The sequence below is a fragment of the Macaca nemestrina genome, chromosome 15, assembly GCF_043159975.1.
Source record: "Macaca nemestrina isolate mMacNem1 chromosome 15, mMacNem.hap1, whole genome shotgun sequence".
In the NCBI taxonomy this organism is placed as follows: domain Eukaryota; kingdom Metazoa; phylum Chordata; class Mammalia; order Primates; family Cercopithecidae; genus Macaca; species Macaca nemestrina.
The window spans coordinates 82,959,700-82,978,618 of NC_092139.1; the positions used below are offsets into that span (position 1 = coordinate 82,959,700).

At 51.2% G+C, this 18,919-nt stretch overlaps 1 protein-coding gene across 2 annotated transcripts; it reads left to right on the forward strand.

Moving 5' to 3' along the window:
* Positions 1-6,512: 6,512 nt before the first annotated feature.
* LOC139358640 (ral-GDS-related protein-like) lies at positions 6,513-17,555 on the forward strand. 2 transcript variants are annotated; one of them, XM_071079853.1, is made up of 13 exons: positions 6,513-6,653; positions 7,084-7,194; positions 9,263-9,435; positions 10,806-10,999; positions 11,124-11,446; positions 12,215-12,430; positions 12,803-12,906; positions 13,399-13,468; positions 15,024-15,098; positions 15,581-15,655; positions 16,243-16,266; positions 16,620-16,741; positions 17,248-17,555. In XM_071079853.1, exons 1-13 carry the CDS (start codon positions 6,513-6,515, stop codon positions 17,285-17,287), a joined length of 1,668 nt encoding a protein of 555 aa, XP_070935954.1. In that variant the 3' UTR covers positions 17,288-17,555. The 2 variants fall into 2 exon arrangements, with proteins under 2 accessions (XP_070935954.1, XP_070935955.1); XM_071079854.1 differs by lacking the exon at positions 7,084-7,194 and having other exon boundaries at positions 6,587-6,653.
* The last annotated feature ends 1,364 nt before the right edge of the window (positions 17,556-18,919 follow it).

The following is an 18,919-nucleotide window of genomic DNA, read 5'->3' on the forward strand; positions in this document are numbered from 1 at the left end:
TCAGGAGGCTGAGGCTGAAGAATCACTTGAACCCAGGAGGCGAAGGTTGCAGTGAGCCGAGGTCACACCACTGCAGTCCAACCTGGGTGACAGAGCAAGAATCTATCTCAAAAAAAAAAAAAAAAATTGCAGGGAGAGGGTACCCTGCAGAACCCCACTTTACTCCAGTAGGGAAGGCACCGTGTGGAAGGGTAGAGGAAGAGATCTGGAGACAGTGAAAAAGACATAGGTTTATTAAGGGGACTTTCACACAGGTGCAGTGGCTGTGGCTGGACATGAGAACCACTACATTTGTAAAAAGCATGCAGCGTCCATAACATTTTCACCTAGCATCCTCGACCTGTTACCGGTGGAAGGTATCCGAGTTCCCGGTGGTGAATCCATACACAACTGAAACAACCTCAATTCTTGCCTCCTCAGAAGAAAGAATTTGACTGAGGATCATAAGGTAGATACCAGATAGAGGCAAGTTGCAGAGCAGGAGTAAAATTTTTTTAAAAAGCAGGCCAGGAAAGGGGGTAGTGGCTCATGCCTGTAATCCCAGTACTTTGGGAGGGTGAGTCGAGTGGATCACCTGAGATCAGGAGTTCGAGACCAGCCTGGCCAACATGGTGAAACCATGTCTCTACTAAAAATACAAAAATTAGCTGGACGTGATGGTGAGTGCCTGTAATCCCAGCTACTTGGGAGGCTGAGGCAGGAGAATCTCTTGAACCTGGGAGGTGGAGGTTGCAGAGAGATGAGATTGAGCCACTGCACTCCAGCCTGGGCTATAGAGTGAGATAGTATTTAAAAAAAATGGTTATTAAAAAACTTTAGAACAGGAAGTAAAGGAAAGAAGGAAAGTGCAACTTGGAAGAGGGCCAAGCGGTCGACCTGAGAAACCAAGTGCCCAGCTTGACCTCTTGACTCAGAGTTTCACAGGTTGGCATCCTTCCAGGATCTTGCCACTCCTGATTCCTTAGCTTGGGGCTCTGAACACACTTTCTTCTTCGACCATAAAGTCATTCTGAGGGTACACATCAGGTACGGCTGTTGGGCACCTCTGCCATATAGAGGGGTCCCTCTGGTCCTAGGAATCTGGACTGGACACAATTGTTTGTACGATTACTCCCCCACCCCTTTTCTCATGCTCGCCAAATCCACCTTCTGGGAATGGACCTTAATACTGGAAATGGAGTCCCCAGCATAGTGAAAATAAATACATTCTACAAACTGACAAGGCCTAAAGGCTTTCTCCCAAATGTTTATGCACTTTTTCTTATTTTCTTTCTTTAAAATTTTACTTGTATATTCCTTTAGTGAAATGCTTACATGCTTAAATTAGGATATAGTTCGCTGTTTATGAGGCAGCTTTAGGCCACATTTAACAAAAGTAAGAATAAGTAGGATGTAAAAGTTTATACAGTATGTAAAAATCAGTAATTCAGGATGGGCTTAGTGGCTCACACCTGTAATCCCAGTACTTTGGGAGGTGGAGGCAGGAAGATGACTTGAGCCCAGGAGTTTGTGACCAGCCTGGACAACATAATGAGACCACTGTCTCTACAAGAAATACAAAAAAAAAAAAAAAAAAAAATTACCCCGGTGGTGTGGCACACACTATCATCCCAGGTACATGAGAGTCTGAGACAGGAGCATTGATGAAGCCTGGGAAGCAGAGGTTGCAGTGAGCCAAGACTGTGCCACTGCACTCCAGCCTGGGTGACAGAGCGAGACCCTATCATAAGTAAATAAATGTATGTATGTATGTATGTATGTATGTATGTATGTATGTATAATGAAATTAAACCTAGATGGGCATGGCAGCTCAGGTCTGTAATCCCAGCACTTTGGGAGGTCAAGGCAGGAGGATCACTTGAGCCCAGGAGTTCAAGACCAGCCTAGGCAATACAGTGAGACCCAGTCTCTCCAAAAGTTTAAATATTAGCCAGCTGTTGTGACGCATGCCTGTGGTTCCAGCCACTTCGGGGGCTGAGGAGGTAGGATCATTTGAGCCCAGGAGGTGGAGCAATGAGCTGTGATTATGCCACTGCACTCCAGCCTGGGCAACAGAGTAAAGCTGTGTCAAAAAAATATATATCTTTAATTAAACTAAATAAATTCAGCTATTCTAGTCATATATCAAGACCTCAATAGCCACATGTAACTAGTGGCCACCATTTCACACAGTGCATATATGGGGCATTTCTATCATTGCAACGGTTCTTTTTTGAAACAAGGTCTCACTCTGTCCCCCAGGTGGGAGCACAGTGGTGCAATCATGGCAGACGGCAGCCTTGACCTACTGGGCTCTAACAATCCTCCCACCTCAGCGTCCCAAGTAGCTGGGACTACAGGCAAGCACAACCATAACCAACTAATTTTATTTTTTATTTTTCTTATTTTTTTGAGATGGAGTCTCGCTCTGCCACCCAGACTGGAGTGCAGTGACAGGATCTTGACTCACTACAACCTCTGCCTCCCTGGTTCAAGCAGTTCTCCTGCTTCAGCCTCCTGAGTAACTGGGATTACAGGTGCACACCACCACGCGCAGCTAATCTTTGTATTTTCTTAGTAGACACGAGGTTTCACCATGTTGGTCAGGTTGGACTCGAACTCCTGACCTCGTGATCCACCCACCTCGGCCTCCCAAAATGCTGGGGTTACAGATGTCAGCCACCTTGCCTGGCCACAACAAATCTTAAATATTTTGTAGAGATGGGCTCTATGTTGTGCAGACTGGTCTCAAACTCCTGGGCTCAAGAGAGCCTCTGACCTTGGTCTCCCAAAGTGCTAGCAGTCCAGGTGTGAGCCACCACACCCAGCACTGCAGAACCCAGGTCTATCAGTGCTGACCTAGAACCTCTCGAGAGTTTCTTAAGAATTCAGAACTGGGGCCAGGCATGGTGGCCCATGCTTGTAATTCCAGTACTTTGGGAGGCCAAGGCAGGTGGATCACTTGAGGTCAAAAGTTCAAGACCAGCCTGACCAACATGGTGAAACCTCACCTCTACTAAAAAAATTTTAAAAAGCTTAGGAGAACGTGGTGGTACGTACCTGTAAACCAAGTTACTTGGGAGGCTGAGGCAGGAGAATCACTTGAACCGGGAGGTGGAGGTAGCAGTGAGTCAACATTGTGCCACTGAACTCCAGCCTGGGTGACAAGAATGATCTTCCCTCTCAACGAAAAAAGAAATCAGAGCTGGATACCTTTTCAAACAGGATGAGCAAGGGTGCATATCCATGAGCCACTTCCCTCTGCTTGATTAGTTTGCAGAAGTGGCATTCTGTAAGCAAGATAAATTTAAGGGTGCAAACAGAACAGCACAGTCCACTGTGGGGGACTGTTCTCTATGTGCCAATGGGAGTCCCAGGAGCTGTGACAAATGAGTGTGAGCTGGCTGGGGAGAGAACAAGGGGCTGGATGGTGTTCAGGAATCCACATGGAAAAAAAAAAAACAAAACCGTCAAGATAAAGCAACCTTTCTTTGGTGAGGAAGATGAAAAAATGAGAGGGATAAAAATATGAGGACAGGCTTGGAATGGTGGCCAGGGAGGCCAGCCAGATCTCCACACAAAGATTCTGCTGTTAAGCAGGAGGCAGCCTCAAGGGTGAAAGTTTCCTGAAGCAACTCAGGTCAGGCCTCACACACAAGAGCCCCAGAGGCTGCAAAAGCACCAGCTCAGCCAGCCAAGAACCCAGGGCCACACCCTTCTGAGACCCAGACTCCAAGTGAGGATCGCTGGGATTCAGCCGAACAGGAGGACGTGACAGCTGGAGGACCAAATACTTCCCAACACCCTTCCAGCAAGCAGCTGTGGACCTGCCATAGGAGCGGTGACAGGCAGGATGGTGGTCTGGGAAGAAGCATCCCAGACTGGGTGTCCCATAGGACCTGGTTGTGACGATCCCACAGCCAACACTCATGCCCCAGCCAAACCCAAACCCAACAGCTCCCCAAAGCCCTCCATGTAAATAGCCTGTGCACTGCTAAGCAGATACCTCAGGGAACAATCTGATGGCTGTGAAGAAGATGCAGTCTCAACAGGGTTCCACAAGCCTTCTGCAAGCAAAGCCTTCTTTGCTTGGGTGCCTCTTCAAAGCACTAGGGAAGCTCTTAAAAGATACAGGGCCAGGCACAGTAGCTCACGTCAGTAAACTCAGCATTGTGGGAGGCAGAGGCAGGAGTACAGCTTGAGGTTAGGACTTTAAGGACAGCCTGGGTGGAATAGTGAGATCCTGTCTCTACAAAACACAAAAATTAGCATGGCATGGTGGTATATGCCCATAGTCCCACCCACTTGGGAGGCTGAGAAGGGAGGATTCCTTGAGCCTGGGAGGTCAAGGTTGCAGTGCCCATGATCATGCCACTGCGCTACAACCTGGGCCACAGCACAAGATCCTGTTACAATCAAACAAGCAAACAAAAAACCAAAGATGCCTGTCATCTACCTCATCAAATAAATCCAAATCTCCGCAGGGTGACACAGAGTATTCGCATTTTAAAATATCTCCTCTGCTGAATAAAAGTACAGTAATGCCTGAAAACCACTGAGTTATGTAAATATACTTCCTGTGACTTATTTGTAGCCCTTTCATATCTAACAATTTCTACAGACCCTCTCTGTGGGCTTCAGAAGCCAGAATGGGCAGGGCCAGGTGAGAGGTGTCCTAGCACACTGAGGCTAGAACACAGCTCCCAGCTCAGGGGGACCCATTTCTGAGGCGAAGGCACCCACCAGGGGCTCCGCCTGTCTTCAGAGGGAAAATCACACCTCAGAACCCCAGAGACCCAAAAGAAAGCTCCACTTCAGCAGATACCTGTCACTGGGCCCTGGAGCGGCAGCCCCAGGAAAAACTGCCATTGCACTGTCAGCTCCCTCCAGCCCTCTCTCAGGTCCCAGCAGGAGGAGGTCTCTGACTAAGCTCAGAGGTCTCAACAAACGGCGGGTTGAAGCTCAGAGGAGTTACTAATAGACCTATAGTTACCTCAAGACTCCACCTGATCAGGGCCAAAAATGAGTCCTGGGAGGGCAGCCAGGAAGAAAGCAGGGCAGAGAGGAAACACAGAGAGAGGGGGCCCTGGGACCATGTCAGATACGGAGGGAAAGAGGGGAACGAGAGCAGACCTGATGATTATGCTCCCCACAGCCCCTGCATGTCTGTGTCCCCTGAGAATTCAGACTGAGGGGCTCACTCTTACCTTTCACCCGTTCCTGGGCTCTGGCAGGCTGGCCTGCTTCCTGCCCCAGCCTCACCCACTCTCCGCAGTCATCATCACTGATGTGGGCAAGCTGATGTCTCTGGTTTGCTGGGCTCTCACTCTCCACCCAATGGCACCAAGTTTACTTCTTTGCATACTTTATTTTCTGTGATTAAAAAGGGAAGCAATTCTCACTAACACCATTTCTCAGAGGAGAAAACAGGCACAGGGATGTTCTATGACTTCCTCACGATCACCAAGCTACAAGTGGGAGCTGGGTTTGAATGGAGGTCTACCCATGCTCCTAAATTTGAGCCATCCTCCAAGGAAAGGACAGCACTGTAAAAGCTCAGTGATGGGGCGGGAGTCCTCACTAAGGCCTGACCAGGCTGGAACCCTGATATCCAACTTCCAGCCTCCAGAACTGGGAGAAACATAATTCTGTTTTTGATCAGATCCCCAGGCTATGGCTCTTTGTTGTAACATCCTGAACTAGCCCAGAAGTGCGACTCCATCATCTGTGTCATATACCATCATTCAGAAGGGAGTCACTAACCCCTCAATGCTGTCTTTGTGGATGCTGCCCACCCTAGGCTGAGATGAGGCACAGGATCTGGGTCTAAATAAGACGAGAAGGCACTGGAAGGTACAATGTCAGAGGTGGAGGTCTGAATTTCATTTAATCTCAATCTCCACTGTTGTAGAATGACAGACGAGGCCCAGAGCAAAAGTGTCTTCTCCTGAGAACACACTGTGGACCCCAGTCCCACTGGAGTTCTCTTCTATGCTACCTCTCACCCCTTCTTGTATTTCTTCCATCTGTAAGTGTGTGCAGTATCTACAGGGAACACCACACCATGAGTTTTATAAATCTATCTCAAACACACCTCATGAGTTCCCTAGGAAGGAGATGCTAGCATAACCCCCATTGTGCATGCTGGGGAGGCCCCAAAACACCAAAGGAGTTCTCTAGGGTCTCACAATTGCTAAGATAAAGGTTGTTTGACCCAGAACTATCTCCTCAAACCTGGGACCCTGGTTACATCCAGGTCTTCCCAAGGTGCTGAAGGGGCACACTTTGGCATAATGGTGAAAGGTAAGGAGTTGATGGGGGAGAGTGAGCGGCCAGAAGCCCAGTGGGGCCTTTGAGTAGGTCTTATGGAAAGGAGGTGCTTACAGGTTCCATCTTGTGGAACCTACAAGATGTGACCTCACTTCCTTACTGACAGACCCCAACAGAACTTAGAATTCTGGTAACTAGGCACCCATATTATACACACAGCCCCATTTCCAGCTCAGTTGATAGTCGACACTCCAGAGAACAACATGTTCTCCTGCTGTGTCCCAACATGCTGCCGACCTCCTCGTCGCAGGAGAGGCCAAAATGAGACTGTTTCTCGAGAATCTAGACATTGGTACAACCCTCACCCTCGACGCCTCTGGCCCTTTGCCAGAAGGCACCCACAGGTAACACAGGGCCCAGGGCAGGCCCGTCCAGGCCAGGCCTCAACTGTGCCCACTAGGGCAGTGCTGAGCCCCTCCCCATGTGTTTGGGGAAACAGGAGAAGAGGGGCCCTCCCTGGACAGGAGCAGGTAGGTTGTCGGGGGTTGGGAGCCTGGTCAGTATGTCAGGTTCACAGCCCAGACCATGCCTTCAGGATGGGAAGGTGAGTGTCGAGGACACAGTTTGTCTGCTCAGATCTGAATCCCAGGACCTCAAGCTGTCATCTGCCAGAGACCTCAAGCTCCTCTGGCTGGAGGTCTACGCAGATGCTCCTATGTGCCAAATCCTGTTGGGGAAGGGGGCGCCAGGGAGGAGTTCTAATGGGGGTGTCCCACTATGGGGTCAGCCAGGCAGGCCACTGACACCTCTTCGCCTGGCTCACTCTCTTTGCAGAGCTCCACACAGCAGATCAAGCAGGAGCTGTTGGATGGATTTCATTTCTCCATCTTCTTCAAAGAAGGGCAGGGGCCCCCTGCTACCAACCACGGCCAGTGCTGGTCTGGGGTGAGACTGGACACAGAAAGGTCTCCACAGACAGGGATTCCAGAAAACCAGGGTGGGCCCAGGACTCAAACACGAATATGGGGATTCCCTAGGCTCTGTCCTAGGACTTTCACACTTGAGTGAGCCACTGTCCTCTCCCAAAGGAATCTGGCTGCCATTAGTCCCCAGTGGCAATTTGGTTACAGGCAAAGTCCCTTTCACCTATCAGAGGAAGATCAGAGAAAATCCTTCTGTTTTCACTTGATGCTATGCCAGGAGTATTTCAGCATGTTGCTACAAGAATTGGGTATGATGGTAACATTGTAGCACATACTCATACTGTTATCATTTTAACTCCCCACCCTAAGTGTATGTCCAGCAACAGGCAGCTCCCCTGCCCTGCTGACCTCTTCCAGGACTTAAAATCCAACACTTCTACACAAACAAGATGGGGGGGGTGGTGATTACAACAAAAGAAGGTGAAGCTACTCTATGCATCTGTGTTGAAAGTGTCATCTCAGAGAACTCATCCCTGCAGACACACCGGGCAGCTGCTGCACTCTTGCATGTCACTGTAATATTCCTTAAGGGAGGCCATGCTCCACAGCGGGTCAGCCTCTCAGTGCTGGTGGAGCCTGTCGTGATAAAATTCCCTTTCTAGGCTGCCTTTCTACAGGGAGCATAATCCTATGTGTGTCCTAATAGGCTGGAGCAGTTTGCCAGGGCTGCCATAACATGTACGCTGACTGAATGGCTTAACCACAGAAATCTGGTTCCTCACAATTCTGGAGACTGGAAGCCCAATGTCAAACTGTCAGTCTGGGGTGCTTTCTCTGGGCCTCTCTCCTTGCCTTGGAGATGGCTGATTTCTATCTCAGTCAGGACAGGGTCTTCTCTTGAATTTCTCTGTGCACTGACCACCTCTCCTTGTAAGAAGCGCAGGCCTATTAACTTAGGGGCCACCCTAATGAACTCACTTCTCCTGAATTACCTCTTGGAGAACTCTGTGTCCAAACACAGTCACATTCTGAGTCTCTGGGGTTGAGAATAGAAACAGTTACATTTGAGGGAGGGGACACAATTCAACCCATAAAGTACACAAATCCCCTGCGGAAGACACACACCCGGGAAAGGGAAATCTGGGTGAAAGGATGTGCAGATAGCAAGTTTCAACAGGTGTAGCCAGTTGACTTTCCAAAAGGGCTCCAGCTGCTCACAGGGTCACCAGCAGCCTCTGAACGTAGCTGCTTCTTTGAACACAACCTCCCCTGAATACTAACATGTTCTTAACTTTTTGTCAATCTGTTGTCTGTGTGGCAGAGAGAATCACCTTGTTTCATTTCCACTTTAAACCATACATTTCCATAAGTTTTCCCGCTTTCAATACCTGCCTGCGTTTTCTCTTCCACGAGTCGCCTGGCAGATCCTGGGCCTTGGGATGCGCTTCCTCCCAACCTGGAGTCTTCCGGCACTTTCCCCTTGACCGGGGCTGGGATGGCCGTAGCTGTTTCTCCAGACTCACATTCATGTTAAAGAACAAAAACAATCATATCCCTTTAAGTCAAAGGGTGCTTCTAGAGCATCTTGTCCGGTGTGCTGTCACTAAAATAAGGAGGGGATGAGACCTCCCCAGACCCTTCCCTTCCATATAAGAAGCAGAGCCTCAGGTGGCCTAGAGGGAATTTCATCCAGTCCTCCCTGTGGAAGGTGCTCTCTTCTGACCCGGGTGCTGCTGAGCAAGCATCTGACATCCAAAAGCCCGCGTCTCCTCTTCTCCACCATGAGGGTGATTTTTGAGGAGTGCAGGGATGATGCTCTTCATGCAGGCTGTTGATACAGAGGGTGCTGTTGCCCCACAGCTCACATTCACCATGCTGATGCCTTGAAGGCATGAATCATTTTATCCTTCCCCATCCTCACATGCAATTTTACCTTGAAAGCCTAGAACCCTTTTCACCATGGGCACCCAGGTTCTCCACATGCACAAGTCCCTGAAGGGTTGATGCTTCTTGGTGTGAGTTCCAGATCCCGATCCTCTGGTGGTTCATGGTGTTACCACTGACTCTCATGTCCCTCCTTGTCCCCCTAGTATGAAAATGAGATCTGCAGGATGCCAACTTTCCAGCCCAGCACAAGGGAGAAGCTGTTGGAGTCCCTGGTTCCAGCCTTTCTAACTAAACCCATCTCCTCCTATGCCACCTGCCTGGGTCCCTCCTGGGACTTTATCACTGTGCCACACTTTTTGGAACTACTGGTTAGAAGGTGAGTGTCCATCCCCTCCAAGGCACCGAGGTGCCTCTGTCCCCTACTGGCTGTGTCTTGAAGATGCACCTCTTGGAGCCTCAGTTGGCTCCTCTGGAACAGGGAGTAATGAGAAGATGAACCTCACAGGGTTCTTGTAGGGACTGAATGATCTAAGACACAGCAAACAAAGGGGTCCCTAGAGCCTAAAACTCTGGACAATCTGCTGTGGGTGCTGTGATTCATCTTTATTACTTTTCTCTTCCCCCTCACTGAAGCAGCTCTCAGCATTCTGCCACAATGGCCCATCTCTCTTCCTGTTTGGAAAGGCACATAGAAAGCAAGTCTGCAATGGCATTAGTAAACGATGTCTGAGTTTCCTTCTGGCTGGACTTTCTCCTTGATACAGACAGAAGTGGGGTCCCTTCATGCTGAGAAAGGAGCCACAGGCCCTCTCTGACATCTGGAGAGGCTCACTGAGTTTCTCCAATGGTTGGGGTTCACTCATTCAACACATACATACAAAACACTTCATTTGTGCATCGTTCTTCTTGTGACTTGGCATAATTTCATAAACAAGGCAGATGACAATCCCTGGGCCTCAATTCTACCCAGAGTCAGGTGCTCACAGTAGACACAATAAACAAATGGTATCTTCAGAATGTTAGAGGTGAAACCCTCATGGCCTCCTCTACGTATGGTGGCATCCTCCCAGATCCTGACTAGAATGACGGAGCCCAACAAGTATCACCTGGGGGGACTTAGGGTTCTGAAGGGCCTCTTCACCCACAAAACATGGGGGGAAATATGTGGACTCTGGCTGGGGAGAGACTAAAGGAGCCCTGGGGTTCATATGTCTTGTAATTCCCACAACAAGGCTGACATCTGGGGACTTCCCCTGCACGAGGCAAATAGTGAGTTCTGTAAATGGAGACTTAGGTCCCTTGCAAAGGAGATGTGAGGTTGAGGTCACAACTGGCCACTGAGAGACCCATCCCCAGCACCGTGCCTTCCCAGCTCTCCCTGTCCTCCTCCACCCAACATCTGCCCCTACCCTCCTCACCCCAGGACCAGAGCTGGAGCTTTGACGAGAAAGCTGCTCACAAATCTGCCTGGAGCTGCAGTCTTGAGTGCCCAGCTGCACAGTGCTGTGCTCCAGGGCCATTGGGAAGAGAATGTCAGTGGGACGCTGGGGCGCAGAAGGGTCCGTACAGCCCTGCTACATGGCCAGGTCTGCCCCTTCCAGGACAGCACTGATGGCTTGGGGTAGGGTGGGGCTGTCCTCTACACAGGCAGCAAGAGGCCAGGGACCCAGAACCACACAAGGGTGCCCTGGAGGGTTGTGTGGGAGAAGGCCAGGCCTCTGACTCAGCTGTCCACTCCATCACCAGCACCACCGGCTCCATTTTGTTCACCTGGCCCCCTGAAAACCCTTCAGTTTGCTGCCAGGCCCTGCAACGGTCATCTTTCTGGATAAAGCTGGCCTTCAGGACCTTCACCTGGCCTGAACTGGGCTTGGAGGACCATCAGGGAATTGTCCTAGGCCAGTTGGTGCTTCCGGAGCCCAAGGAGGCCAAACCAGATGGTGAGAAGACTTTCCAGGGCTGGTGTTTTCGGGGTACAATTCCCTTAATTTCCATCCAGTCATTTCTATACTTGGAAATCCCAGTGAGGAGTGACTGGAATGGTGACCTTTTCTCCTTTTCCAGATCCTGCTCCACCTCCTGGGCAACACGCATTAACAATGCTGGCCCTGGAGCCAGCGCCACCACTGCTGGCGGAACTGCCGCCTGCTCTGGAGCCAGAGTCACCTGTAGCCCTGGATGCACAAGGATATCGACATTCAACACCAGCACCAGCACCAGCACCAGGGGAAGGGCCCCCTCCAGGAACAGTGCCGGAGCCACAGTCAGCCCCAGAGTCACCCTGTCCCTGTCCCGGGACTGTCAAGAGCCAACACACTGAGGAGCGGCCTGACATCACCACCTTCCCTCCCAGGCTGCTGGCAGAGCAGCTGACCCTCATAGATGCGGTGAGCAGCTGGGCTTTGCAGGCTGTGCGTCTGGCACCAGCTGTCTCAGACCAGCCTCTCCCTGAAGAGCAGCCAATGCCCTGGGTCCAGTTTCAGCCCCACTTCTTACCAACCATGGGATCTGGATGAGTTTCCTCACCCACAAGCCTTCCCTGTCTGCATGTGGACAGCAGAGATGGGAAATCACCCGTACCAGCTGCACAGAGTGACTGTGCAGACTGAATGACAGGGGATGGACAGAAAGCAGGACAGGGCAGGTGATCAGTGAGGGGCAGGCAGGGCCATGGGTCACTCACCCAGCTGCTCAGGAGCCTCACTACCCTCAGCACTTATTAGGTATCTCATGCATATTAGATTCTATGGCAGACACCCAAACAGAGCCCAAGGTTGCAGTTGCTGCAAGGAAACTGCACCGGTATGGAGAGAAGGAGTAGAGGGCTGATTGGGATGGGAGGAAGTAGAGGCCTCAGGATGGGCAGGCCTGAGCCACCTTCTAGTTCTTGGAGTGAGAATGGCCTGGAAGAAAACGTCACTCTCACTTTCCACCCTTGTTGGGTTCTGGGCCATGATGCATTCAGGGCCCTCGGTGGGCAGAAAACCAAATGCAGGGACTCCCACAGGTCTGGAGCATATTTTAAAGCTTTCTGAGCTCCAGTTCTGTTCATGCCAGAGACTGTGGATGACTGTGAGCTCACTTCCTGCCTGGGACTCTGGGTGACTCTGAGCTGGGCTGTGCTGTGTCCGTGATGCTCTCCTCCTCCCCCAAAGGAGCTGTTCAAGAAGGTGGAACTCTACGAATGCATGGGCTCCATCTGGGGCCAACGACATCAGAAGGGGAGTGAGCATGTGGCACCCACAGTTTGTGCCACCATTGCACACTTCAACAGGCTCACCAACTGTGTCACCACCTCCTGCCTCGGGGACCACAGCATGAGGGCCCAGGACAGGGCCAGGGTGGTGGAGCACTGGATCAAGGTGGCCAGGGTAAGCCATGGTTGGGTCTTGGGATTCCCTCTCTCAAAATGGGGAACTGCCTCTTCTCCGCCATCGGCTTTCAGGATTGGCATCTGTATCTCTAGCCTGAGCCCTGCACATCCCCTAATCCCTTCTTCCCAGAGCTTCCCTGACCTTGACCCCCATGGCCCAGTAGTGGCTGCTCACTTCTGACCTGGGATCTTCCTTGGGTTGAACTGAAATCTTCCTAGATGAGTGACATTCACTCAGCACCAGGTGTACCCTCCTGAGGCTCCCTGGGCCTCTGCTTCATTCAGGAAGGGAGATCTCAGCAGAGGGGGCTGAGGCTGAAGTGGGTCGGACTCCAACTCTGGACCTCACAGCTCACTCTTCCCTCTCCAGGAGTGCCTACGCCTCAACAACTTCTCCTCAGTGCACGCCATCGTCTCTGCTCTGCGCAGCAACCCAATACATCGGCTACACAAGACGTGGGCAGGAGTGTCCAGGTGAGGAGCTCCCTCCACGGGAGCACCAGAGTTGACCTAGGGACCCATAGGTCTTCCCATGTGCCCTCAACGACTCTGAAAGGTTCTTGGAGAACAGGGACGGTGGAGGTAGGGATGGGCTGGTGGGTGTGCTCACTAAGCTGCCCTGGATTCCTAGGCAAGGATTTCTAACTCAGGAGGAAGGGTTTTTAACCATCAGGAACAGACTGGAGCCAATTGGAGGCTTTCAGGTGTTTGTACCCAGCAGTGGAACTGTGTCCAGCTGGAAACTAACTGTGAACACGCAGGGGCTCATGTGAAGTGGAGATGGGCCAGGGGAGGAGCATGACAGTCACACCCTGGTCCTCTGGAGCCCTTGTCATCAGATGACCCCACTGGAAACTCTCACGCAGGAAGCCGAGATTCATTGAGTTTTCAAACAAAAGGGATTGGAACTCACAAATCTCCCCAGTGATTCCCAAATTTACCCTTTTTTCTTTCCTCTGTCAATAGCAAGAGCACAAAATATCTAAAAGAACTCTGCAAAAAGGACACTGCAGTGAAGAGGGACCTGCTGATCAAGGTACAGTGGAGTCTGGGAGATGCGGCACAAGTGTTTAAGGGTCTGAGAAAAGAGTGAGTTTGGAAGGGCATTGGACCTGGTGTGCAGTGGTTATTTTGTAATGTTTTGACTTACCTACAAAAAGTGCACTTGAAAAATTCCCTCCATGCCTACTTTGGGCAAACAGGAGGAAAGGTGTGTGGGTCCATGGGTGCGTGGGGGCACGGGGACAGGAGGTCCTGGAAATGGGATGTGGCAATGGCTGCTGGGCTTCTGAGCGGGGGTGATGAGCTGCAGCATTAGCAGGGCTCTGGCTCCCACGCTGGTCAATGCTGCTGGCATGGAGCTTCCTCCTGGCTGGCGGTTGGTCATTGTAGGTGGGACTTTCTTCCTTCCTCAAACTGGCAGCAATTCCTCAGGAAGCCAGGCCTCTGCTGCTGCATCTGTCTGCAGTGCACCTCCATGGGCAGGGACTGCAGCCCACACTGGGGGAAACAACAACAGAGGAAGCTCATGTGCCAGGGAGTCCAGTAGACTGCCCAGCTATGGGTACCAATGGGCAAACTCAGGACACATGTATGTGCTCGCTGGGACTCCCCGCTCTGCCCTTTGCAGACATCTGAAAATGGTCGTGTCACAGGATTCTCACCAGTTAGCAGTGACACATGCTCATGACAAGTATCTGGGGGATCCATGCATTCCTAGGGGATCCTCCCCAACCAGATCTCCGAAACTCCATGCAAATGAGAAGGCAACATGCCACCCCACCCAGGATTCTGGAAAACCCTGCCATATCCGTCAGAGATGTCGCCTCAGGAGGCCACATCCTGAGTGGAGGAAGAGAGAGTTTTGTGCTTGGAACTCCCCTGGGGGATCACTGACGAGGCCAAACCATGGATTTGGCATGGCACAAACCCAGTTTGTGTGGCAGAGACTCCGGTGGGGCTCAGATTCGCAGGTGCCATTTAACCAGGTCTCCTAAAATGCCCTGTCCCTTTCCCATCACAAGTCTGCAAGGCTGGAGTCCTAGACACTCAGAGACTCCAGAGAACAAGACCCTGATGGGTGGTGGTGCTGGGATGTGGGGTGAAGGCAGCCGAGACAGAGCCTCCAGTAGGGGGAGGAGGTGCCCTCCCTTTTGGGGCCCTGGGGAGTCACTGCCCACTCTTGGTCTCTGTTTCTTTATCTGGAAAATGAAGGGATGCTGAGCCTGTAGTGCGGGCCTCACAGGGTGGGAATGAGGTTCGAGAAAAGAAAGCAATTGGAGGGTGCTCCTGAATGGTTCTTCCTCAGAGGGATGAGGGGGAGAACAATGACAATAGCTACAGGAAACAGTACTCAGGAGGCCCTGTGAGGTAGCTGTGGCTTTCATGGCTCTTTACAGAAGAGGAAACAGTCTCAGGGAGACCTGGCTGTATGATTGGGTGCACACACAGGGAGTGTGGAGCTGGCCAGTGGTATGAACACTGTGCCAGGTGACTCACGCCAGTCCCTGGGGATCCAAGTGTGCGATGGCTGGGGTGTAACTGGGGGAAGGGAAGACAGCCTCACTGTCCCTGTCCCTGACACTTGGCAGGCGGGGAGCTTTAAGGTGGCCACCCAGGAGAGGAACCCCCAGAGAGCCCAGATGAGGCTGCGGAGGCAGAATAAGGTGAGTGAGACTGTGTCATGGAGGGACAGCAGGGGATCAGAGGACAGGGCTCTTTTCCCCACCAGCTGGAGACCTCCGTATCAAGACAGCGGGGGCTTCCTCCCCAGCCCTGTCCTCCTATGGCCACTGGGCCTGGAAAACCTCCATTGGAGAGACCAGAGCAAGGGTCTGGGAAAGCAGAACTCAGAGTGGATGTGGGGAAGGGTAAGGCTGGGACCACAGGCCCTTGTGACTTGTTAAAATCCCACCATAGAGGTAACTAGGACTGATTGCCAGACTTGGAGGTCAGCTGGAATAGAGGAGGCAGAGAATTGGGAAAGGCAGCTGAGGGTCTTTGGCTGCTACAACTGGGAGACCTGGGGAGGGGGGTTCTGGGAGACAGGGGCTGATGGGATTTCATGGGACAGGGCCTTGGGAAGGCACCTCAGGGTCAATACTCATCACCACTACCCCTCCCACCTCCCCACCCCTCCATTGCACAGGGCGTGGTCCCCTTCCTGGGGGATTTTCTGACTGAGTTACACAGGTTGGATTCGGCCATCCCGGATGATCTGGATGTGAGTGAGCCTGGGGCAGGCTGCTTGGGAACCAAGATCCTGAGGCTTTGGAGGAGAGGGGCCTGGACGGAGCCCTTAGATCTCAGTCCTTGGAAAACCTCCTCTCCTGAGAGTCTCACAGCTGCTCCTGTGGGAGGGGGTGCCAGGCCCATCTCATTACCTCTGACTGACAGAGGCTCCATGGCAGTCACCAGCCCCTATCCCTGAGTGGTGAAGCTGCAGAGCTGCCTGACTGCAACGATGCTGAGCTGTGGGCTGAGCTGGACTCAGCCTCTCCCTAGGGTGGTCCCATAATAGGAGGGCGAAATTGAGTCTTTCCAAGGGCAGGCAATTCCAGGGTCACTGAGCACTTTCTTTCTACGAGAGACCTCAGTTTCTCTGTCATCTCAGAGGGTTGGGGCAGAAGGTCCCTGAGCCTCAGCTCCCATGCCCCCCGCCCTAGACCTCGGAGCCTGAGGCAGGTTCAAGTTCTGTCATGTGCACATCCCCTGACCCTGGTGGCCCTGACAGTAGTGCAGCATGGGAAGGGATGGGGTGGGGCTGTTGTGGGCCAGGGACCTTTCTGATGGACTCTATCTGACTTCCAGGGCAACAGCAACAAGAGGAGGAAGGTGAACAGCTGGGGCATTCTCGTTGGATGAGGTTGGGGATGTGGACGTCACAGTCCACCCTGGGCAGGACACTCCCTGGCTCCATCCTCTATATCTTAGGTTTACTGGGAGGGTTTGACACACACAGGAGGAGGAGGAGACCTATCCCAGTGGAGAGAGTGGGAAAGGCACTGGAATCAAACACCAGTTCCTGCAGGAGGGGCTGTTCACATCCAACTCTGAGAACAGGCTGGGGGCTGCATGGGTCCCCTTCACAGAATGGCCCCAGGGACCAGCGCCTTCTCCCTGCCTGCCAAAGGTCCCCTCAGTGTCTTCCACCCAGGCCCTGTCAGCATCCTGTCCTCTGTCTCTAGGAGGTCCGAGTTCTGCAGGAAATGCAGCTGCTCCAAGTGGCTGCCATGAATTACAGGCTTCGGCCTCTGCAGAAATTTGTCACTTGTTTCTCAAGAATGGAGCAGCTCAGTGAAAAGGAGAGGTGAGGGCCTGCCACATGGGCAGAGGGTGGGAGAAGGCTCTCCATTGTTTTTTAACGTGGTCTGGCTCTGTCGCCCATGCTGCCCTGCAGTGTCACCATCTCTGCTCACTGCAACATCTGCCTCCTGGGCTCAAGCCCTTCCTCAGCCTCCCAAGCAGCTGGCACTACTGCTATCCACCACCGTGTGCGGTTGTTCTCCTGTTGTTGTTCTGGTACAGGTGGGGTTTCACGATGATGTCCAGGCTGGTCTCAAACTCCTGGCCTCAAGCAATCCACCCACCTCAGCCTCCCAAAGTACTGACAGTACAGGTGTCAGCCACCCCACCTGGCCTAGAGGAGGCTCTCCTGTGGACAGCTGCAGAGAGCCTATGGCCATGACTCCACCACCAGCATCAAGCCCTGTTGCATGGGGACTGCTGGGGACCCAGATTCCAGTTGGGCAGGCAATGAGAAGGGACCCGATGTGTGGCTCATGGTGGCCTCACAGCTGCCTCTCTGTCCTGCAGCTACAAGCTGTCCTGTCAGCTGGAGCCCGAATCCCAGTAGGCGGGAAACATCCTGCAGTGGCTGGGGCCCTATTGGGATGATGGCCAGAACACCGGCTCTGCATCATCCTTCACCCAGACCGGAGACACCAGGAAACCACATCTAGGTGGCTGGCAGCTCAGCTACATCTTGACCCCGCTCCTCAATACCAGCTGCTCCTGCTGGCCAGGATCAGGTCATGGGACTTTTGCATGTCAGGCGGGAAACCATTTTATGTTTATTTTCTTTAGTGTATAAGTAACGGGTTTTTTTCTTAGCTTTCGTTAAAATAAAATTTTAAAACACTATTCAGAATGTTCTATAGTTGTTGGAATGAGAACAGTAACTCCAGTGCAGTAACCGTATACCAGTCTTTAGGATTTATAGTCTAGCATGTCAAATTGAGGCTATGGCTGAACAAGTCATGGAATAGCGTTCGCATTACACCTGCCAACCGTTTAACGTTTTCCTTCTTTATTCAAATTAATTATTGCTAACTCTGTTTGAGGAAAACAAAAAATAAAACAAACAAACAAAAAAACACTGAAAAACCACAGTATGTCACCCAATCTATGTCACTTGTTCTACTGACCAGTTACTCTCAAACTTAAATTCTAGTTAAATTCAAGTTCCACTGGGTTACTCTACTTTTTTAAGTTGTAAATATTTAATGAATCACTTAAATGTTTACTGAAGGGCTGGAGATGGGAGGTATTTATGCCAGTGGTAGGGCTGGCCTTCTCCAGAAGTCCTGTGCACAAGGGAGCTGGCCATGAGTCTCCAGGAAATACAGATAAACTTTTCCCGCTATGGATCTTCCCAGACTTTCTGACACCTCTCCCCTAAGGGAGCATCAAGGAAGCAGAGAGTTGTTTGAACCCAGTATCTAAAGGATGTCCCACAGCTTAATTTGAACATAAGCCCCATTGTGGTATATCAGATAAAAAGAAGTCAAAGAAATCAACATTTCAGGGTCTGAAATATGATACCCCCAAATCAACACAAAATAAACACTTCAATCCCATCCTGGAGCCACAAAGCTCCTATAGGAAATGTGGGAGTTTATTTCAGCAAAACTTGTATCTACGCATGCAGTTTGCAAAAAAGAAAGAAAACAAAAGCAAAAATTATCTATGGCAGCAAACCCTTAGGCCATGCAATTGATTTGGCATTACTTTTTCTTTCTTATTTTTTGTTCTTTTTGGATGGGACACCAAAATCACTGCTAACAAATATAAATACAAACACATGGGACTATACATCATTTGAGAGCTTCTGCATGGGAAAGAGAAACAATGAACCATTAAAGAAGGCATCCTGATGAGTTCATGTCCTTTGTAGGGACATGGATGAAGCAGGAAACCATCATTCTCAGCAAACTATTGCAAGAACAGAAAACCAAACACCGCATGTTCTCACTCATAGGTGGGAGTTGAACAGTGAGAACACTTGGACACAGGAAGGGGAACATCACACACTGGGGCCTGTGGTGGGTTCGGGGGTTGGGGGAGGGATAGAATAGGAGATATACCTAATGTAAATGATGAGTTAATGGGTGCAGCACACCAACGTGGCACATGTATGCATATGTAACAAACCTGCACGTTGTGCACATGTACCCTAGAACATAAAGTGTAATAATAATAAAAAAAA